General features: G+C 40.7%; 1 protein-coding gene and 1 pseudogene across 1 annotated transcript; both read left to right on the top strand.

Moving 5' to 3' along the window:
- Window positions 1–5,669: 5,669 nt before the first annotated feature.
- LOC122773122 lies at window positions 5,670–9,371 on the top strand (annotated as a pseudogene).
- Window positions 9,372–12,860: 3,489 nt separating this feature from the next.
- On the top strand, window positions 12,861–22,052 carry LOC122773127 (extracellular calcium-sensing receptor-like). The gene is made up of 10 exons (XM_044031534.1): window positions 12,861–13,028; window positions 13,156–13,444; window positions 13,531–13,617; window positions 14,447–14,638; window positions 15,274–15,543; window positions 15,604–15,807; window positions 16,281–16,505; window positions 18,749–18,872; window positions 18,977–20,411; window positions 21,107–22,052. The coding sequence occupies exons 1-9, from the start codon at window positions 12,979–12,981 to the stop codon at window positions 19,876–19,878; spliced, it is 2,343 nt and encodes a 780-aa protein (XP_043887469.1). The 5' UTR covers window positions 12,861–12,978; the 3' UTR covers window positions 19,879–20,411; window positions 21,107–22,052.
- Window positions 22,053–24,203: the final 2,151 nt, after the last annotated feature.

Genomic DNA, 24,203 nt, shown 5'->3' with positions numbered 1-24,203 from the left:
TTGACCTAGCAGACAAAATATCAACAACAAACTTTCACCTTAACTAAACAGACAAGTCAAAAGTCAAGCAACCCAGCTAGATACAATAGCAATTAATGAAATAGCAGCCAAATAAGAAAGACCTACAGAAGTGATACAGTCCTATGAGATACCCAGATAGTCCAAATGCACACTCAGCCTCAGACTATATCCCCCCTTTTTAGTTGGGATCCGGTCATCTGCCGGCAATGTCAATAGCCTGGCCACTTTGCCAGGGAGTGCAGAGGAGAGCGTGTCACTCCTCAACCTTCAGAGTCTGCTTCCAGCCGGCCAGTCTCCTGGTGGGATCCAGCTCAGCATTCGGGAAACTAGCGCCCGTCAAACTACGGAGTCAAAGTTCGAGGGGAGTTGCCACTGGCTCACCTGTCATGTGGGGGGATCAGAGAGAAGCTAAGCTAATCAGCACTTGTCCACACCTGGATGTGGTTATGAGGGGAGTAACGGTTCCTTGTTTAGTGGACACTGGGTCCATGGTGTCTACGGTCAGAGAAAGCTTCTTCCGGCAACACTTTGAGACTTGGGACCAAGAGAAACTTAAGTCTTGCCATTGGCTTCAGCTTCAAGCCACCAATGGATTGCTCATCCCATACCTTGGTTACTTGGAACTTGAAGTCGAGCTCTGTAGGACTTTGCCAGGGTGTGGGTTACTGGTGGTCAAGGACCCTCCAGCTGATGCATCTCTTCCTGCCCCACATTGCGTGAGGTTTGTGTGGTGAGCTTACCTTCTGGTGTTCAGGAGGTTCCATCTTATCTGGCCACCATTGCATCCCAGGCTGTGGTTCCTATGCTGCAAGACCAAATAGATTGGTAGTTGATCTATCTGCTTTGTCAACTGAAGAACAGAAGAAAGCCAGACTTCTTCTTTGGAAATATGCTTCTGTCTTTTCCACTCACGACGGCGACCTGGGGTGCACCAATCTGATAGCACATGAAATCCTGCTCCTTTACAACACTCCCATCCGTCAACACTATCAACGTATTCCGCCATCAAAATATGAATTGGTCAAGGAGCACATTAACCAGCTGCTTGGTGCACAGATCATCAGGGAAAGTTGCAGTCCGTTTGCTTCACCGATCATGCTGGTTAAAAAGAAGGATGTTAGTCTGCGCTTGTGCATAGAAGGCAGCTTAAACACCGGACCCAGAAAAGATGCATTTCCTCTCCCTCGGATCGAGGAGTTGCTGGATGCACTCACGGGAGCCCGTGGTTTTCCACTATGGATTTAGCCAGCGGATACAATCAGGTCCAGAGGCTGACCAACCCAAGACTTTTTGAGTGGAATCGCATGCCCTTCGGGTTGTGTAATGCACCCAGCACTTTCCAGCGACTTATGCAGCATGTTTTTGGAGATCAGCAATGTCTGTCACTGCTCTTGTACCTGGATGACATTGTTGTTTTCTCATCCACCTTTCAACAACATCTTGAGAGACTGGAAGTGGTACTGCAGCGATTACAACATGAGGGCCTGAAGGCTAAGTTGTCACATTATTCATGTACAAAAGACACATGGTGTTCCTTCAGGTGAATAAAAGGTAATAAATTATTAAATCAAATAACAAAAAATAATTAAACAATCCTATGCACTGAAAGTGAACATTAACGAATATCTATGAGTTGAATCAACAAATATCACTTGCTAAACTAAAACAACACACCAGCGTGTGTGTGAGTGTAACATTCAATTCAATTCAATTTTATTTGTATAGCGCCAAATCATAACATACATTATCTCAAGGCACTGTACATAGACAACATCAATGAGAGCAGAGAACCCCAACAGTTCACACAATGAGCAAGCACTAGGCATCAGTGGAGAGAAAAAACTCCCTCTTAACGGGAAGAAATCTCTGACAGAACCAGACTCAGAGATGTGCAGTCATCTGCCTCGACCGGTTGGGGTGAAAGGAAAATGGGGGACAGCGGAGTGGTGGGGGACATCTTGAGAGACTGGAAGTGGTACTGCAGCGATTACAACATGAGGGCCTGAAGGCTAAGTTGTCACATTATTCATGTACAAAAGACACATGGTGTTCCTTCAGGTGAATAAAAGGTAATAAATTATTAAATCAAATAACAAAAAATAATTAAACAATCCTATGCACTGAAAGTGAACATTAACGAATATCTATGAGTTGAATCAAGAAATATCACTTGCTAAACTAAAACAACACACCAGCGTGTGTGTGAGTGTAACATTCAATTCAATTCAATTCAATTCAATTTTATTTGTATAGCGCCAAATCATAACATACATTATCTCAAGGCACTGTACATAGACAACATCAATGAGAGCAGAGAACCCCAACAGTTCACACAATGAGCAAGCACTAGGCATCAGTGGAGAGAAAAAACTCTCTCTTAACGGGAAGAAATCTCTGACAGAACCAGACTCAGAGATGTGCAGTCATCTGCCTCGACCGGTTGGGGTGAAAGGAAAATGGGGGACAGCGGAGTGGTGGGGGACAGAAAGGGGGGAGAGAAAGGACAAGAGGGAGATGAGGTAGAGACAGAAGAGAGAGAGGGAGACCAGCAGCAGATACACAACAACTGTATCAGGTTACAAGTTCATACAGTTACTGATATCGACTTTTTAATTATAGCACAATAATAATGGTGATGATATGGGTAGCCTCGAAAACTGGATAACATGAAACAAAGATAAGAAAGTGGAGTGACGTGGTTGACTGAGCTAAGCCACTCCCACTTCTGACACCAAAGTGGAGGAGGCATGCGCAGTCGCAGTGACTATAGATGCATGCCTCCACCAAAGATGTCGCCAGAAACACATTAACATGTGGTCGCAGATCTTGGATCGAACATGTGACAGCATGGCACGTGTTCGATGCAAGATGGCGCCTATGAGGAAACTCTCATTAATGAGTGAAAGAGAGTGAGTGAGTAAGTGAGAAAGAGAGAGAGAGGGTCACGTTTAATAGCGGCAGACCAAAGGTGCGTTTCATAGCACAATGTGTCCTGTAAATTAAACAAAAGGATTGCATGCGTGAGAGTTTAAACCATACAGACTCGACACAGGCAGAGCCAGGCCAGTCTCTGAATTTTACCATTCATACTGACATTCTCTCACCATGTGACCCATCTACTCGTTCACAGCGGGGGGAGACACGTCGCTGCAGGAGCTGCAGCGATGCGCTTCCATGTCAGCAGCTGTAAGACAGTGAGACCACACCCTGGAGACAATAGACGAAACGTCATCACTCTGTATATTCTGCTCTTTGATTATCTGTAAATGAATTAATTAACTTGGTTCAAACTTCATCAGTTGTGGACAGTCCCATCACTCTGAAGTGTAAACACTGTCTCATTTGAAGTGTGTAGGTCTGATGTTCTCAGTGCAGGAAGTAGACAAGTCAAGGTGGCTCAACTGTCATGTGAAAATACCCCATGGTGATTAAAAGTTCCTCAGATGGAAATAGCATTCCTGAGTAAATCACAATGGATATGTAAATGTAAAGTGTCTGTATTCTGGTGGGATATCTTGGATATAAGGGACAGAGCTCCCATTCATCGAGGAGTTTGGTCCGCTTAACAGAAGCTCCCACACATCAACTGTGTGTCACACAACTTACTGGCTGTATTTTCTACTACTGGACATTTCAATAAACTGGTATGTTAACCCTTCATTTCTAATATTGCCTTGTTGAGACTTTTGTTCTAAATAGTTAAGAATATTTATTTAGTCTAGTTATATGGTGAGATTAACACTCAAACCCTCCACCTCTGAGTTGAATAGAAAAGATTGAGTATCATGTCCTGTAAACTGTGGCGTTACATTTCTGACCACTGAATACTTCAACCTAGGCATTAGGGCTAATCTTCTATGTGGAAAAAGGTTACTGAGTGGTTTTTATAATATAAACCATCCCTGAACTAGACCAGTGTCAGATTTCTTGACAATAGGATTGAATTCTTAAAGGGTTTACATTTTAAATGATTGGTTAACTTTAATTCCCAACAATATTTAAAAGTAAAGTTAATTGTTGTTTAAATGGAGTCAGATTAAATAAATATTTACTATACTTTACTTTACTTTGGAAAACCTCTTGCTAACGCCGGAAAGACAGAATACTGCTTGGGGAGAGATTGTTACTTGGTGGTAGATATTACAGCAAAACTATGGCAACAAACATACAGGGCCATCAAAGAAAACTATCTCACTGCGTGATCGCATGGCGTAAGAAGGGAATTAATAAACACGTCAACAAAATACAAACAGTTAACAAAGATAAAACAAATAAGAACATGTGGGTGCGCAATCCAACACGTTCAACACAAAGGAAAGTTTATAAAACACAGAACCTTAACGCCGTCACGGAGTGTGGACGATTCTCTGCATCGGTGGAGGACAGCAGTTCAGGCGTCAGAGAGGCGTCGGCCCCGGTGCCGACCTCACAGGTGGGAGGATGGAAGCTGGCGGCTGCAGAGTCTCCATCTCAGTTCCGGAAGGGTGCGTGGTTAGACGAGAGGAGAAAAAGGACCAAAAAAAGACAAAAAACAAGAGAGCACAAAGAGGAAGAGAAAAATCTGTCCTGTGGTTTTATAGTATTTTTCAAGCGAAAGGCCATAAAACAGAGACTGCCAATGAGATTCGGTGATACTGACCCCATGGAACCCCCAGTCGTAAAACCTGGAGTGTCCCACATGGTGGATTGAGACTTTGTTTAAAAACTCAAATAAAGCTTTCTGATCTGCATATAGGCCTTACACATGAAGAACAATAGAACAATGGATTACAGGTAGACAGCCTGTGCTCACAGCGAGCACTTCAGACATGGTGCCTTACATGAACCCTCGGAAGTTTCTAATCCAGAGAATCAAACTATAATCTCTATGAGGCTTTCCAATAAAATATGTGTTTTCATTGAGTTGAAAGCTGAACTAAAATCCACAAATATAGCATATTATTAGCAAGCATTAGCTGTTTTGTTGAATAGAGTCAGCACAGCATCATCAGTGCCCCTGTGAGTCTGTGTATCTATGAGTCTGTGTATCTGTGAGTCTGTATCTGTGAGTATGTGTATTTATGAGTCTGTGTATCTGTGAGTCTGTGTATCTGTGAGTCTGTGTATCTGTGCATCTGTGCAGTTTGAACATGAGTATCTGTGAGTCTGAGTATCTGTGAGTCTGTATCTGTGAGTATGTGTATTTATGAGTCTGTGTATCTGTGAGTCTGTTTATCTGTGAGTCTGTATATGTGAGTATGTGTATTTATAAGTCTGTGTATCTGTGAGTCTGTGTATCTGTGAGTCTGTATCTGTGAGTATGTGTATTTATATGTCTGTGTATCTGTGAGTCTGTATCTGTGAGTATGTGTATCTATGAGTCTGAGTATCTGTGAGTCTGAGTATCTGTGAGTCTGTGTATCTGTGAGTCTGTGCAGTATGAATATGAGTCTGTAAAGAGGCATTACTTCCTAACTGCTGAGAAACTATCAGAAAAATAAATTCAATGTGTTTCTCTGCCATTTCTCGCTTGATGCGGTGAGGTGTGAAAAGCAAAATAACCTTTGGAGAATTGAAAGTGTGCTCACATTGGCTGAAGATGTTCTGTCATGGTAGAAAAACATTATAAAAGTGAGCTCCCAGATTGAGTTCTGTGTGGTTGGGCTGATCATCATCATGTGCTGGATAACTGTGTTATTATTTACTTTGCTAGCAACGACAAAGTCACAAACCCAAACATGCAAAATGATTGGACAGACGGGATTTCAGGAATTCTCTAAAGATGGTGATCTCATTATAGGAGGAGTCTTCTCTATGACTAGTTCACGGAAATTGATAGATAATGGCTACCATGAACTTCCTTACACATACTGCAAAAAGTAAGTAAATATGTTCATAATATGTGAAAACTGTAAAATAGAATGATTCATTTTCTTCCATATGATTGAACACTGTTTGCAGGATGAATGACAGGGAACTAAAGTTTGCCAGGATTGTGATGTTTACTGTGGACGAGATAAACAGAGATACTGAGCTCCTTCCTGGTGTCAGTCTTGGCTACAGGCTGTACAACGGCTGTGGCACTGCAAACCTGGTTCGAGCTGCCATTGAAGCTGTAAATGGGGAGGAAGTGAAGGTCTGCAGTGGTCAGGTACAGGCTGTCCTGGGCCATTCGTCGTCTGGAGTGAGTGCTTACATAAACAACATCCTCAGCTCACTGTCCATCCCACAGGTGAGACAACATGATTAGGACATACATTTAACTTATTTTGTTTAAAATGCTTTGCAATTTATTTTCTGGAAAATGAATGAAAACACCCGCCAGTGTATTGTAAAATGATAATGACATATATATTACAGGGTTTGGTTGACATGTTTTTGTAAATTATTTGAAATGTTGTTTCAAACATTATCTTGTGTTGTGTTCACTTAAAGTTGCCAGTTATATATATTTTGTTTTGCTTTATAGGAGATTTAAAGGAGATTTATAGTTAATTTAAAGGAGATTTAAAGGCGATTTATAGTTAATTTAAAGGAGATTTAAAGGAGATTTATATTAGATTTAAAGGAGATTTATAGTAGCTTTAAAGGAGATTTATAGGAGATTTTCAATGACACCAGGCTGTTAATGCAACTGTCAATCCAACATTGAACATGTGGTTGCCTTTGAAATAAAATTAGAATCAGGGCTGTATTAGCAAATAAAACTGAAATAGTAATTTTAGAGACATTATTACCATCAATATTTCAGAAAAAAATATGTCACCCCGCAAAACATCACAGCTGTAACAGAGTCACCACATTTGTTCTTCTGCAGGTGAGCCACCTGTCCACCTGTGATTGTTTACGTGACAAAAAGCTGTACCCCACATTCTTCAGGACTGTGCCGAGTGACCGCTTCCAAGTCATTGGTCTGGTGCAACTTATGAAATATTTCAACTGGCGCTGGGTGGGAATTATTTATTCTCAGGGTTTTTACTCAGAGGAAGGTACGGCTGAATTTGTGAAGGAAGCAAAGAAAGAGGGCATATGTATAGAATACAGACTGCCTTACTCAAAGACATCAAGGAAAAAATTGGATGTTATTGTAGAGACACTGAGGGAATCCTCATCAAAGGTAGTCCTGCTGTTTGTGTCCTTGACTTTCACCAAATCATTCTTGACAAGAATAGCGGAATATAACATAACTGGGAAGCAATGGATTGGAAGTGAGTCATGGGTCACTCAACCAGACCTGGCTTCAGAAGAGAGGAGGAACATTTTACAGGGTGTGATGGGCTTTGCCCTCCCTCGGGCATCAATACCTGGCCTTAGTGAATTCTTACTCAGCTTAAAACCTTCAGATGTACCAGAGAGTGACATCATTAAAACTTTCTGGGAGAAGTTCTTTGGCTGCAGCTTTTCTCCATCAAATACCTCTAATATGTGTAACGGCACAGAAGACCTCCACACAGTCTCCAGTGACTACACAGACGTGACTTATTTCACTGCTGAGAATAACGTATACAAAGCTGTGTACTTGGTTGCATATGCACTTCATGCTCTATTGCAGTGTGTCAATGGCTCAAATCCCACCACTGGGAAACCATGTGTGACTAAGAAAGATGTTCAGCCAAAACTGGTATGTTGTGGTAAATTTGATCTGTCTTCACAGACTTGATATTGTGTATTTTTGATGTTTAAGTAAAAATGATGAAATGACGCTGATGGCTGGAAACCATATCATCTGAAAATGCTCCGGTGGTTTCTCTGCAGGTGCTGGAGCACATAAACTATGTCAACTTCACAACAAAGAATGGGGCCAAGGTTTTCTTTGATGAAAATGGTGAATCTGTTGCCCAGTATGACTTGGTTAACTGGCAGATAAAAGACGATGGTTCCATTGAGATTGTTAATATCGGGCATTATGACACCTCACTTCCAGATGGCCACAAATTCAAACTAAAAGATGACACAGAAATAGTTTGGGGTGGAAACAGCTTGGAGGTGAGAGAGACTTTTTCCTTTCTTGTCTGAACTGCAATCTTCATATATTTTGCAGCTTTATTCGATTTGTTCATGTTTTGTTTTGTCTGATCAGGTGCTAAAGTCTGTTTGCAGAGAACCTTGCTCTCCAGGGACTAGAAAGGCGATAAACAAGCATAAACCTGTGTGCTGCTTTGACTGCTTTGAGTGCCCTGAGGGAGCCATTAGTAATCAGACAAGTGAGTGAGGATTTGCATTAATAAATATTATATTTATATTTATTTATGTTGTAGTGCGTGAAGGTGAAATACATGACAAATGAGTTCAAAAGTGGTTTTGATTGTGTTATAATTTTCAAATCTTTTACAGATTCCCCAGATTGCTTGATTTGTCCACCTGAATTCTGGCCAAATGAAAAGAAAGATAAATGTCTCCCAAAACCTACTGAATACCTTTCGTACAGAGAGATCATGGGGGCACTCCTAACTGGATTTGGTTGTGTTGGTATATTTTTATCTCTTCTGATATCAATAATTTTTTTGACTCATAAAGAGACTCCCATTGTAAAAGCCAACAACTCTGAGCTGAGCTTCCTGCTGCTCTTCTCATTAAAACTGTGTTTCCTGTGTTCTCTGACCTTCATCGGCCGGCCGTCTGAGTGGTCCTGCATGCTGCGACACACTGCATTTGGCATCACCTTTGTCCTCTGTATCTCTTGTGTTCTGGGGAAAACCATAGTTGTTTTAATGGCCTTTAAAGCGACACTTCCAGGCAGTAATGTGATGAAATTGTTTGGACCTGCACAGCAGAGACTCAGTGTTCTAATTTTTACTCTCATTCAGGCTGTAATTTGTATACTTTGGCTAACAACCAACCCTCCTTTCCCAAACATGAATGTGAATTACTACAAAGAAAAAATCATATTAGAGTGTGCCCTGGGTTCAGCAGTTGGATTCTGGACTGTGTTGGGTTATATCGGGCTTCTTGCTGTGTTGTGTTTTATACTTGCTTTTCTAGCTAGGAAGCTGCCAGACAGTTTTAATGAAGCCAAAATGATCACTTTCAGCATGCTGATATTCTGTGCAGTCTGGATCACATTCATCCCAGCATATGTCAGCTCTCCTGGGAAATTCACTGTTGCTGTGGAGATATTTGCAATCTTGGCCTCCAGTTTTGGTTTGCTGACATGTATTTTTGTTCCTAAATGCTACATTATTATCTTCAGACCAGAACAAAACTCAAAAAAACATTTGATGGGAAAAATACCAGCAAGAACTCTTTGATCAATGATTAAAAACTTCTTTTTTGAGTGTACCAACAAATAAACAGCTTTACTGCATGACCTACTGATCTGCTGAATAAAGTAAATTCACTGAATAAAGTCTTTACTTTGTATAAATAATAAATATCAGGTGTTCAATAAATTGCAGTACCTTAAAAAAATATACTATAGTAACTGACCCTGTTACACAGACACAACAAGATTTAGATGAAATCTAGTGATGGGTCTAACGTTGCACAAGCACATTCACTGCCTCTTACCTTGTTAAGACTGCAACAGTCAGTAAACCATTTTCCCCTATCATTATGAGTTATTCAAATGTTGGCAAAAGTATTTGCTGATACACATTTGACAAGTAATATAAGATTCCATTGTATTGTCATGTTACAAATCCATAATACACTAAACAAAAATATATTTTTATTTTTATGAATGAATACATGAACAATACATGAAATGCACTTATTGAAATTAATTAATTAATATCTTTTTCTTGGCAATTATTCCCATGGCTGCACTGTTGCAGGACAGTCTCTTGAGTATATTACAAATTGATAAAATTACCCCCAATCTATTTGGCTGTTTTAAAGTCTTTGACCAGCAGGGGGGGTTGTGAGCACATGAAGCCTCGAGAAATTAACCTTTTTGTGAACCTTTTGGGTGGAAGGCTTCAATGCTTCAAGAAGCTTCATCTCGCCATCGCTAATGAAATCCCTTTTTTAAAATGTATTAAGAGAGGATGCAGCAACTACACTGTTGTCTCAGCAGCTCCCACAAGTGCAAGCACATTTGTAAAACACCATATGAATATCCCCCCACTTAGTTTTTCAGGTGCAGCAGACTGTACACCATGTCCACAAGAACACTGTGTCAGGTCAGGACTCAAAGCAGGACTCAGACACAGAGGAAGTACTTGGTAATCAAACTTTATTGATTCTGATCTTAGTGAACCTCTTCTCAAGTACAAAAATAATCAGGCTATTAAAATGCTACAACAAACAAAAACATCACTCTTGAGGAGGCTAAAGACTTAAAACTCAAAGAACAAAAATGACTCTCAAGGAGGCTAAACTACAGATAACGTAACAGGTTCGAAGTAACAAAACTTATCAACAAAAAACTCACTTGAAAATGAGGGCATAAAATCAGAACCAAGGCAAGGAGCGTGAAATAAGGCAAAGGCATGGTCACTGGTCCAGATAAGTGCACTCACAAATTGAATACCTGACATACCACAAGCCCATGGGGATAGCTATCACAGCTGTGTCCCTGCTTTGAAAGCCACAATTCCAGGCAACATGGTTGCAGGAAGGTTTGGTCCTGCACAACAAAGAATAATTGTTTGCTCCTGCACTTTCATTCAGATTGTAATATGTATATTGTGGTTTAGGCTAAATCCACCTTTCCCAGACTTGGATTTCAGATACAGTAATAGGAAGAGTTTGTGTAACACAGTGTCAGAGGCAGCTTTCTATGCAGTGTTGTGTGATATAGGAATCCTCACAATCATTTGTCTGGCCCTGGCATTTTTAATACGAAAGTTGCCAGGTAACTTTAATGAAGCCAAACACTCTCACTGTGCAGGAGAATGAGGTGAGGTGGGCGCTGAGGATGGTGAACCAGAGGAAGGCTGCCGGCCCGGATGTCGTGACAGGAAGGGTTCTGACAGAATGTGCAAAACAGCTTTCTGAGGTCTTCACAAAGATCTTCAACCTGTCCCTATCTAAGTCCACCACCCCACCGTGCCTGAAGTCTGCCATAATCATCCCAGTACCAAAAAGCCTGTCATCAGCGGCCTTAGCGACTACCGCCCGGTCGCCCTCACAGTAGTCATTATGAGGTGTTTCGAAAGAATGGTCCAGCAACACATTAAAGCTAGCATTGACAGTTGGTTTAGGGCCTGAACCTTTTCCCCGCAGTTTACATTAACAATACTAATAATAATAATAATAGATTTTATTTTTGTACCCCCTACAAACTCACCCACAAGCTGTCCACCCTTGGCATTCACCCCACCCTCTGCGACTGGCTCCTTGACTTCCTGACTGGCAGACCCCAGACTGTCAGGATTGGCAATAAAACATCAGCCAGCATCATCACAAACATTGGCACTCCACAAGGATGTGTCCTCAGCCCCATCCTCTACACCCTGTTCACACATGACTGTGTCGCCTCCCATAAAGACAACATCATCCTGAAGTTTGCTGACGACACTGCAGTGATAGGATGCATCACTGCGGCGGACGAAGCGGCCTACAGGACGGAGGTGGACAGTCTGGTTTCTTGGTGCGAGGACAACAACCTCACCCTAAACACAGACAAGACGAAGGAGATGATAGTGGACATGAGGAAGGAGAGGAGACCTCACCAACCACTGTTTATCCGGGATCTTGAAGTGGAGCGGGTGAGCAGCTTTAAGTACCTCGGGGTCCACATCACTGAGGACTTCACATGGACCACCAACACAACACAGCTGCTCAAGAAAGCACAGCAACGGCTGTATTTTCTGAGGAGGCTGAGGAAGTTTGGCATGTCAACAAAGATCCTCAGCAACTTCTACAGCTGTGTCGTGGAGAGCAGTCTGACCAACTGCATCAGCGCGTGGTACGGCAGCACTACAGCCATGGACCGCAAACGCCTGCAGAGAGTGGTAAAGACAGCTGAGAGGATCACCAGGTCCCCACTGCCCTCACTGCACAGCATCTACCACCGCAGAGTCCACAGGAGAGCTGCCACCATCATCAAAGACAGCACCCACCCACAACATGGACTGTTTACACTCCTGCCCTCAGGACGGAGGTACAGGAGTGCCAAATGCAGGACAACCCGTCTAAAGAACTCTTTTTACCCCACTGCCATCAGAATCCTCAACAGCTGAACAGGACTACAATAATCCTGTCACCTGGTTACACTGTCACTTTAATCTGTTACCGTCACTTTAAAACCTGAAACATGTCACTTTAAATCTGTTAAACTGCACAACCAGTATTCACTTTATGTACAGTTCTTATTTCTTGTTTATATGCATGTGTTTACACTTATTTTATGCATATATGTTATGTTAGTTTTTTTTGTAATATTCTCATTCCTTGCATATATGCATATGTTTACACTTATTTTATGCATATATGTTATTTTAGTTTCTTGTAATATTTATATTTTTCTTATGTATATTTATACTTTTCTACTTTATGCTGGTGTTTTTTTGAGTGGACAGCAAAGTAAGAATTTCATTGTACAGGGAAACGTGTTTCTTTACTGTGCATATGACAATAAACACTTTGAATTGAATATTTGTATTGCACTTTACATTCGTACAACAAATCTGAAAGTGCTACAGAGTAAAAAAACAAAAAAAAAACTTTTCTAAAAAGGTAGTCCACTTAAGTTCCTGATTGTGGACGACTGTCCAATCCAAAGCCACTCTGTCATTAATAAGATGCAAGACTAAGAAGGTGTAATACTATATTATAAAGTGCCTTATCTTTTGCTCTGTCCCTCTCATTCTCTCCTCAGCACAGAGAAACATTATGACTTCACTTGCTTTATTTTCTTTGCTTTACTTTGCTGTCAGTGTCCTCACTTTAACTGATAGCTCACTTTCCAGCATCACCACTGCAGCTCCACCAGCAGCCTCAAAGTGCACTCTTCTAAACAGCTTCCAACCAGGCTTTGTGTTTCAGGGTGACTATGTCATTGGTGGGATTTACCCCATTCATTTTAATCTGAAAATGCCAGACCTTAACGGCACCTACAGACCACCACCGATCAATTGCAATGGGTGAGTTTCATAGATGATAGTGGAAGGATGTGACTTACTTTTTGCACTCTTCATATGAAATGGACTAAATGTGTTTAGAATCATTAGAGTTCTTAAATTAGACTACATTCATCTGTATCAACCACAGATTTGATCCCAGGGCTTTCCGGTGGGCTCAGACTATGAGACTGGCAGTGGAGGAGATAAACCAGAATCCAGTGCTGTTGCCGAATCACACACTGGGCTACAAAATATTTGATTCATGCGGATTTTCATTGACAGGACAGAGAGCTGTTTTATCGATGCTAAATGGAGTGAGTGAGGAAAACTCTGTTATGTGCACAAATGCCTCATCACTCCTCGCTGTGATTGGGGAATCTGGATCTGCTCAGTCTATTGTTCTGTCAAGAATCCTGCAGCCATTCAGGATCCCCATGGTAACAGTGACTTTTATTTATGTCAATCATCACAAAAATGTTCTTCTTTTCTTTTCTCAGTAACACTGCACTCTGCTTTTACACAGATCAGCTACTTTTCTTCATGTGCATGTTTGTCAGATAGACACAAATACCCAACCTTCTTCAGAGTGATTCCTAGTGATGACTACCAGGTAAAATTGTGAACTGTCATTTAAAAAAACAAAACAGTTTGATATGATTTCAGTGCAGTGCAGACAGATTTTTTGTGAAAGGTCCACAGACATGGAGTAAAAAATTAATATTACAGCTTATTTTAAAGCTTTCAACTTTAAAATCTAAACTAAACATGTGATCAGGTGAAATCTAAGTTTAAGTAGATTTAAATCTAAGTTTTTCTTCATATTATGTTACTGTTACTTATATTGTTACTATTGTTATTATTATTATTATTATCATTATTAGTAATATTGTTGTTGTTATTATTAAATATCATATAATCAATATTTCAGTATTTATCATCGGGCTATGCATCTTTGTCTTTGAAGACGAAATTGGGTTTGGTTAGAATCAATACTCAATTCCACCAACTGATCCAATTCAATAAAATTCTTTAATGTTTAATGTTGCCACTAATTTTCACTCTTTTTAATGTTGTGCAGTTTTACTAATGGCAGAAATTAGAGCAAAAGTGGGAGTATATAAAAAAGTTTATATAACTCCCCCTATGCTTTCTGACCACAATCCGGGTGGACTGCTGTCCACGATCTGGAAAGCTCTGCACCGACAGTAGTTACTGTAACCAAGTTTACACTGTGAGAGAGGAACAGCTCAGAAGCTTCATAATTCACAGCAATGCTTACATTTTTTAAATCTGGAATAATTGTTTTATATATAATATATAAAAATAAATAATATATGTTTTATTTTGCCAAGACACTGTTTTTAACGTACGTCAGTTCTTTATCTACAGTATTTGATATGAAACTGAGTGAGTTGATTGTCTTTTTCTGTTGAGCCCAGGTGAAAGCCATTGCACAGCTGCTGGTGCACTTTAACTGGACTTGGGTGGGGCTGCTGCGAGGAGACCGTGAATATGGTCGCTTTGCTTTTCAAGGTTTACTGAGAGAATTACAGGGAACCAAAGTATGTGTAGCGTACCAAGAAATTATTCCTCTGCTCTACAATCACCAGACGGCACTAAAGATTATCAAGGTATGAAAACACTGTGGCCACTGTTGACTTCTACCTTTAATAAGCTTGTTAAAATTAAAAATGGGCTCGGCAGAATGGTGATTTGATAGTATAGGACAGTAGTATAGTAGAACTTTAGTTTGTATAGCATTTGTGAGTTTTTGTTTCAGTTAAAGGCACTGATCCCATATTTGCTATAAATAAGTTCCGATAATCCATGTGAAAATTGTAGCTTGGTCTCACTTTCATCTCATTAGGCCCATATTAGAGCTATGTAGAGGAGGGGGAGAGTTTTATTGTGTTGTAACACAAAATCAGTCAATCAGACATATCACAGTCAAAACTAGATACGAGGTCTAGAGAACAAAGACAATCATACAAAGAGCAAATGACAAACAAAATGCTGAAATGGATTCAGAATCTGTGAATTAACTAGACATAGGTGAAAACTAATGGGGGTGGAAGAGAAAATCACCAAGGCAAAAAAAACGAGGTGTGAAACAAGTGAAAAGTGACTCAAAACAAAATGAGAAAAGATAAATTATATGATCAAAAGCATGATCTGACTGACAGTGTACATCTGAGTTGTTCTTATTGTCACTCAGTTTTGTTTTTGTCTCCTTGTAAAATCCTACATGATCTGACCCTCTGTAAAGGTGATGCGTAGCTCTAATGCAAAAGTGGTGGTGGTATTTGCAGATGAGGGAGAGATGACACCTTTCTTAAGGGACTACATGACTCAGAACATCACTGGAATCCAGTGGGTGGCGAGTGAAGCCTTGGTCACAGCATCAGTCTTTTCAGGGAGAGAGTATTACCCTTACTTGAGAGGAACCATAGGGTTTGGCATCAGAAAAGGTCATATCTCCACACTGGGTGACTTCCTGCAGACCGTAAGCCCTCAAAGATATCCTGACAATGTGCTGGTGCGTGAGCTGTGGGAGTCTCTGTATGGTTGCAGTCCTTTTCCATCCTCTGTCACCCAGATGCCACCCTGCTCAGGGCAGGAGTCTCTGCTGGAACAGCACTCAGCCTACATGAATACATCCAGCCCTAGAGTCGCCTATAATGTCTATAAGGCTGTATATGCCATTGCTCATTCCCTGCACAACCTCATTCTCTGTCAGCCAGGGAGGGGGCCTTTCCGGAACAACTCATGTGCTCAGAGCAACAACATACACCCTTGGCAGGTACTGTATAATCCACTATTTTTTACCATTACACACAGTGGGTCAAAGCCCAATTGTGGGCCTTGTAAGTATTGTAGGTGGGATTCAGACCATGATAACTATCTCCCATTTACCAAAGTCATGTAACATACTCTACATATGACATATTTTCTGTGTTCTAAAACAATCTAAATGTATTTAAGTCTTAATGAAATGTGTTTATGAATATGTTTAAATTGTTCATTGTTCCATTGTAAACACAGCACTGGACTTCTCAATTATGGCCAAAAAGCTAATTACATTTATTTCTGATCAATATTGACATTGATTTACGCATTGTGGGTCAACATGTTTTCATTTCCATGTGATTTGTTCACTTTAACGTTATGTTACATTTCTACTGCTGTACAAATTTAGGCCGTGGATTTTTAGAGACCTTAAACCTTGTCTACGGCAATTCAGTGTTTGATTTTGTGTGTTTCCTAATTTTCAAGCTACAACACTACCTCCAGGAAGTGAACTTTCAGATTGGTGGGGAGGAGGTGGACTTTGATGCCAAGGGTGACTCTGTACCCTATTATGATATCATCAACTGGCAGAGAGGCACAGAAGGAAACATTGAATTTGTCAATGTGGGTTTGTTTGATGGAACCAAGGCTGTTGGAGAGGAGCTGTTGATCCAGGAGGACAGGATAATGTGGGCAGGACATCAGAGTGAGGCAAGCTGCTCACACTGTGTTTTTACCTTCATCAGATGCTGTAGGTTGAGATGGAGGTAAGTCAGGTGGACAGACCAGGCTGGATCTGATAAAGCTCTCATAGCTACACTAAACAAAAATATAAACACAATACTTTTTTTTTTGCTCCCATTTTTCATGAGCTGAACTCAAAGATGTAAAACATTTTCTATTTACACAAAATCACAATTTCTCTCAAATATAGTTCACAAATCTGTCTAAATCTGTGTTAGTGAGCATGAGATAATCCATCTCACCTCACAGGTGAGGCTGATTAGACTGCATGAATATTGCACAGGAGTGCCTTAGGCTGGCCACAATAATAGGCCACTCTGAAATGTGCAGTTTTACCACAATGCCACAGGTTTTGAGGGAGTGTGTAGTCAGCATGCTGACTGCAGGAATATCCACCAGAGCTGTTGCCCATCAATTAAATGTTAATTTATCTACCATTAGCTGTCTCCAAAGGCATTTCAGACAATTTGGCAGTACATCCAACCGGCCTCACAACCGCAGACCACGTGTAACCACAGGAGCCCAGGACCTCCACATCCAGCATGTTCACCTCCAAGATGGTCTGAGAGTAGCCACCCGGACAACTGCCGCAACAATCGCTTTGCAGAACCAAAGAATTTCTGCACAAACTGTCAGAAACCGTTTCAGGGAAGCTCATCTGCATGCTCGTCATCCTCATCGGGGTTTCAACCTGGCTGCAGTTTGTCGTCATAAACGACTTGAGTGGGCAAGTGTTCACAATCGTTGGAGAGGTGTTCTCTTCATGGATGAATCGTGGTTTTCAGTGTCAGGGCAGATGGCAGACAGCGTGTGGCTGAGCGGTTTGCTGATGGTAACGTTGTGGATGGAGTGGCCGATGGTGGCGGTGGGGTTTTAGTATGGACTGGCGTATGTTATGGACAACAAACCCAGGTGCATTTTATTGATGGCATTTTGAATGCACATAGATACCATGACAAGATCCTGAGGCCCATTGTTGTGCCATTCATCCACGACCATCACCTCATATTGCAGCATGATGATGCACGGCCCCATGTTGCAAGGATCTGTACACAATTCCTGGGAGCTGAAAACATCACAGTTCTTGCATGGCCAGCATACTCACGGGACATGTTTGGGATGCTCTGCATCGGTGTATACGACAGTGTGTTCCAGTTCCTGCCAATATCCAGCAACTTCACCCAGCCATTGAAGAGGAGTGGACTAACATTCTCCAGGCCACAATCAACAACCTGATCAACTCTGAGGCAAATGGTGGTCACACCAGACATTGACTGGTTTTCTGACCCCCCCAATAAAGCAAAACTGCACATTTCAGAGTTGCCTTTTATTGTGGCCAGCCTAAGGCAATATTCATGCTGTCTAATCAGCCACACCTGTGAGGTGGGATGAATTATCTCATGCTCACTAACACCGATTTAGACAGATTTGTGAACAATATATGAGAGAAATGGTGATTTTGTGTAAATAGAAGATGTTTTGGATATTTGAGTTTAGCTCATAAAAAATGGGAGCAAAAACAAAAGTGATGCGTTTATATTTTTGTTCAGTGTATTTCAGCCAAACATATTGAATGAAACCACTGGTTCTGAGAAGGAACCAAGTCTTCACTGTGCACATCACCATGGGTACCCCGTGGCCAAGTGGAAAGGGAACTTGTCTTGTAAACGGAGGGTCGCTGGTTCAAATCCCCGCCCAGCCAAAAAGGGCTGGGCTACCCAACCCCCAATGCTCCCCGGGCGCTACTCAGTGTGGCAGCCCACTGCTCCTAATTGTAGGATGGGTCCAAATGCAGAGAATAATTTCCCTAAGGGCATTAATAAGGTATCTAAAAAAAAAAAAAATAGTCACAATGCCTTGACCATCAGAACTGAAGGTTGCTTGATGACAGTCTGACACCTCTTTATTTTATTTTTTATTTGAAATTACTAACTAGTGCAGTGATCAACCTATGACTTACCTGTAGAGTAATCATCTGCTTTATTCTCAAAAGCTGTAGTGCTCATTAATACAGATTTAACCACAAAATTTGAATTTAATTTTAAATTTGAGAGAAAAAAGCCTTTTGTTTGTATAAAGGAAATCCTATATATTTGACTTCAATAAATAAAACAGGAGGGCAAAAACAAAAGTGTTGCTTTTATATTTTTGTTCTGAGTAAATAGTAATTTCATAGTAATTACATAAAAAACATGGTCTTTCCACTCTAGGTGCCAGTGTCTGTGTGCAGTGCCAGTTGTCTTCCAGGCTCCCGGAAGGCTGTCCGTCGTGGGGAGCCTATCTGCTGCTTTGACTGTGTACCATGTGACAGCGGCAAAATTAGCAATCAGACAAGTGAGTTTGAGCTGAACAATAAAAAGTCAAAGCAAATCCATTCTTACAATTGTAGCACAGAAGTAATGCAATACTGAACGTTATTTATACACTCTTCCCTTTAGACTCAGTAGATTGCACAATTTGTCCTGAGGACTTCTGGTCAAACAACGACAGAACAGCCTGCATCTCCAAGAAAGTGGAGTACTTGACCTTCGATTCATTAGGAATAGCCCTGACAGTGATGTCTGTGGTCGGCGCCTGCTTCACTCTGGCTGTCTGTGGAGTCTTCTTCTGTTACAGACACACAGCCATCGTCCGTGTGAATAACTCTGAGCTCAGTTTCTTCATACTATTTGCACTTACACTATGTTTCCTCTGTTCTCTGTTTTTCATTGGAAAGCCAACATATTGGTCCTGCATGCTGCGCCACACAGCCTTTAGCATCACATTTTCACTGTGTATTTCCTGCATCCTGGGGAAGACCCTGGTGGTACTGGCTGCATTCACTGCCACCAGGCCAGGGCACAACATCATGAAGTGGCTGGGGCCTAAGCAGCAGAGGACCATTATCTCCAGCTGTACTCTGGTTCAGGTGGTTATCTGTGCTGCCTGGCTCATTGATTCTCCCCCATTTCCATCCAGAAATACACAATATGAACATTCAAAGATCATACTGGAGTGTAGTGTGGGCTCTAGCCTGGCTTTCTGGTGTGTTCTTGGATATATTGGATTACAGGCCTGTCTGTGCTTTGTATTGGCTTTTCTGGCTCGAAAGTTGCCAGGAAACTTCAACGAGGCCAAGTTCATCACATTCAGCATGCTGATCTTCTGTGCTGTGTGGCTAGCATTCATCCCTGCTTATATCAGCTCCCCAGGAAATTATGCAGATGCAGTTGAGTCATTTGCCATCTTGGCCTCCAGCTTTGGCTTATTGTTCTGCCTGTTTGCTCCAAAGAGTTACATTATTTTACTGAAGCCTGAAAAGAATACAAAACAGCACCTGATGGGGAAAGAAAAGAAATGATCAAACACAAATGAACTTAAAGATATTGAATCAGTAGCAAATAGACTTGTAGATTTCTTCCAGTGAATTAAGGATAACTAACCACTACTACTACTCTCAGCTCCCAGTCCAATGCTGCGGTGAGAAGGCCGGCTGCTGAATGGGATGTGACTGACGCTGCTCTGAAGCCCAGACAAAGGTGATGTTCCTCTTGCATGTTGCCTGTTGGTGTTGTGGTGAGCTACGGCTTTGAGGATGGCTTCAGCAGCTGCCTCAAGCACCTGGTCATGCTGCTAGCGTTAGCGACCCTCCCCCAGTGCTTTTGAGCAGCTGCTGCCGAGGATGTGCTCAAGTAACCCTATCTCAGAGCACAGAGAGCACAGAAATTAGCACCAAATCCTGCTTGCCCCGTAGTCACTGAGCCCACGAGAGTTCTGTGTCTCAATCGAGAGTTGGCTGCCTCCAGGCTTTCCTTGGCTTTCCACTTCCTGCCAGTCTGTACAGTACCAGAGGTAGGACGCCATGCTGGTAAATCTACACCTTAAATCTCCTGGGTAAGCCAGACTTGTCTACCACCGATACCCATGTTTCAACCTGAGACTCTTGTCAAAGAGTTTTATGTGTAAATCAAATGACATTTTCTGGTCAAAAATAACTCCAAGGTTCCTCACAGTGGAACCATGGTGATGTGATCTAAAGTTACACTGTGATCAGAAAGTTTTTTCTCCAGGGTGTTTAGGGCCAAGTAGAATGACCTTTTATTGTACTTGACCAGTTTATTCTGAGTTTAAAAGTAGAAAGTTACAGGTCATTCAGGACTTAATGTCTCTGAGACATTCCTGAAGTTGAACAACCTGATTTATTTTATCCGGCCTCATTGATAGATAAAGTTATGTGTCATTTGCATAACAATGAAAGTGTATGTTGTGCTTTCTAATAATGTTCCCTAGATGAAGCATATATAAGGTAAAAATTATTGGCCCAACCACTGAGCCTTGTGGAAGTCAACAAATAACTTTTAAAATCTTGTTGTTCAAGATTATAAATGCAAATGCAAAAGAAGAGGGAAAATAAAATAAAAAGAAAGTGTGCAATCAGCGCATCAAGCTTTTATAAATCACGTATTTTGGTTGTTGGAATTAGTGATAAACAAACTGGCTATGCATTGATAGTTGATCCTGTGCATGTTGTTTTTCTGGTGCAACATGTAAGTTTAGTCACGACTTATTCATGTGAACTGAATTTGCAGATCATTTCAACAATCTATAAATGTGTCAGTGTCAGCCGTCATCATCCAGTAACACATGTGTTACGCACAGAATAAACAGACAGAGCTCACTGAGTTACTCCATGTAAGGATTCATGACTGTTGCTGATTGTGTTGTGGAAGTTGGGGAGAGAGGAAGAGGAGAAGATACCAGTGTGCCGGTGTCTCAGGTGTATTGAAGTCTCAGGTGTGCTGAAGTCTCAGGTGTGCCGGTGTCAATAATAACAATAATTCATGTTTGTCACTGTAGAAACATTAATAATATTATTTTGAAACACTATGATAAGTTTCAGAGCTTAATATTGCAGTGTGTCCACCTGCCAAGGGTTTGCGATCCGCAAAGTTCCATGCCAGGTACATTTATATACATGCTGTGCTTTTGTGCGTACAGATGGTTTATACATGAGGCCCCAGCACTTTAACTCTGAACTTCTTTGAACTTAAATAAATAAACACATGTGTTTTGATGTCTTAACTGCACATGTTGCCTTTCTTTTCTCCCCCCGGTGTATTATTGTTGTTTTCATTGTCCCTTCATCTCCTAAACCAAAGCCAGGGACATAACAATGACACTAAACAAAATCTATTTAGAATGAAAAATATATTGAGGCTGCAGTAACAAGACCCCAACATTCTCTGAGATTGTTTTTATATTATTGTTTTTCATTATTTTCGTACTATGAATATGTGAGTATAGGTGTAGGTCATGACACTCGTGATGTCACGGGGTCACCTGCTTAGGGACTGTTTTTTGTTTATTTTTGTGTTGATCTGCCTTCACTAACTCTCTTGTCATTGCAGATCTTGCCACTCACGTGAAATGGCAGCTGAAGCTCAGAGGGGATCAGGCTTTTGCTGAAAAAATCTCTTTTAAAGACTCACCTGTTCTCCTTTGCATTTGAGGCAGTGTGAGTCTGTTATAATAATAATAATAATGATGATGATAATAATAATAATAACTAGTTATTTTCAGTCCTAGTAATTTTCAGCAGTGTCCCTTCGCAAAGTTAGAGGTGTCTATAAGTGTCAATACAGGTGAAATGTTGTTAATAAGGAAAGGAAAAGTTAGAGTTTTGTTGTCTTAGGAGTATATGGTTTTCATAATAGTCACGTCATCATATAGTTGCAACTGACATTGTAGTTTATAGAGAATTGGCCACATAAGAGATGTTGTATTGGCTGTGTTTTTCCATCAAGGACATTTATTGTTGTAGTGTGAATGTGTGTTGATCGAATTTCTATGTGTTTTTTGTGAGGGTGATAGATGTGTCTTGAAAGAAGGTGTAGTTTTTACTTGTCCAAAATACATGTAATGTAAATATGATCTCTGGTAGCTAAAGAGAGTCATGTATTTAGCTACTAGATGTTTTTGGTATGTGTTTGCAAAGCATATTACCTGGGCATGTGTGTTTCTTTTTTAGTGTGCCTGTGTGAAATGACATGCTCAAATTGTATGTTTTGGTATGTATCAGCAGTAATTACAAGTGTAGGTGAATTGTGTTGGTATAAGAATGAAGGTAATATCCTGCGTAAAAGTTAATTCAGATGGAACTTATCACAAATGTTTTTTGCCTAATAAAATGTAGGATGTTGAAGTTACTGTCACCTTCAAAAGATTTGTATTGTGAGCTGTATAACTCAAGGAAGTCATGTGTAATATCTAGACATCAGCTGTACAATGTCTGTTGTTGCTTAAGTGAAAGAGAGTGGTAGTACAGTGGTTTGTAGGTGTTGCTTAGTTTGGTAAAGGATGGCATTGTTTGGCACCATCTGTGCCAATATAGATGTTTTAGGTAGTATTATAATTAGTATCAGAATCAGAATCTGAAAAAACTTAATTGGCAAGTACGATTTTACCCATACAAGGTATTTGTTCTGGTGTTGTTGGTTCATAACAAACATTCTCTAATATGAACTATTATAATATGTATAATATATATAATTATGATAATAATAAACTGGGAATAAATTAAAATATAACAAAATAAGTATGTATTCACAGTATGGTTTTTGTACATAATTAAATTGATGAAAGTCATTTATATGTTAATGTTGATGCGATGAAAACATGTTGTTTAGAATGGGAAATAAAATCTGCACAAATCAATGTGTGCGTGCTGCGCTGTGGAGCGTAAAGATGTGTCACTGACACTGACTGCAGCGGCTGCTGGTTTACACGGCCATAGTCGTGGTTAACATTGGTTGATTGTCGTGATTGACAGCTTGTTGTTATCTTCTAAATCAATAGATTTAGTCGCCGCCGTTCAAACCGTTCTATTAGCGTGTCAAAGGAACATTAATGTGTATCACGTAACGTCACTCTGTATATCGTCCCTAAAGCATGCTGGGAAGTGTAGTTGTGCTTTACAAGCGGTTTTGTGTCTGTGGACAAATTATACTGTAACAAATAGGATAGGTAAGTTAACAATTTTAATTGTATTTGGTGAAAGTCAGGTGTGGTTTTATTGTGTGTTTGGTTGTAAAGTGATGTGAAGGGGTAAGGTTGGAGTCGGTGCTGTTTGCAAAAATGTTTTTTTTTTTCTGTTTACAGAAGTCGGTGCATGTTTTAACGCTGACACTGTTACAGTGTGTGCCGCTTCTGCTGGTTTGACTTACTGGTGTTCAATGTGTGTGTGGTGAACAGAACAAGGTTTTTTTTAGAAGGTTGTAGCTGAGTTTTTCACCTGTGTGGGTCTGTAGCAATTGTGTGTTAATTGCAGGTAGATATGTGTGTATTACGTGTGTGGGGCTGCATGTTACGCTACCTCTGTTACTGGGGGCGTAATGGCGGTAGTACTTTTGGTCAATAGTGTGTTGATAGTTTATTGATACTCAGCAAGTAAGTGTTGACATAAGCTACTGCAAGGAAAACACATTTTCTATTGAGAAGTTTTTGTGTTGTACTTACTGCAAGTAACTCCAATTGTTGGCATAGCCTGTCGTGGTGTCTCTGCATTTTCAGGATTTTGGTGGGTGATGCCATCTTAATAACACAGTCACATAGAAGTTATGAACATACATCAAGTTAAAGCAATTTTGTATATATTTTGTATAGTTCTGTTTTGGTTGTGGTCTATTA

Source organism: Solea senegalensis, linkage group LG8, assembly GCF_019176455.1.
Source record: "Solea senegalensis isolate Sse05_10M linkage group LG8, IFAPA_SoseM_1, whole genome shotgun sequence".
NCBI lineage: Eukaryota > Metazoa > Chordata > Actinopteri > Pleuronectiformes > Soleidae > Solea > Solea senegalensis.
This window is presented reverse-complemented; position numbering and strand designations above follow the sequence as displayed.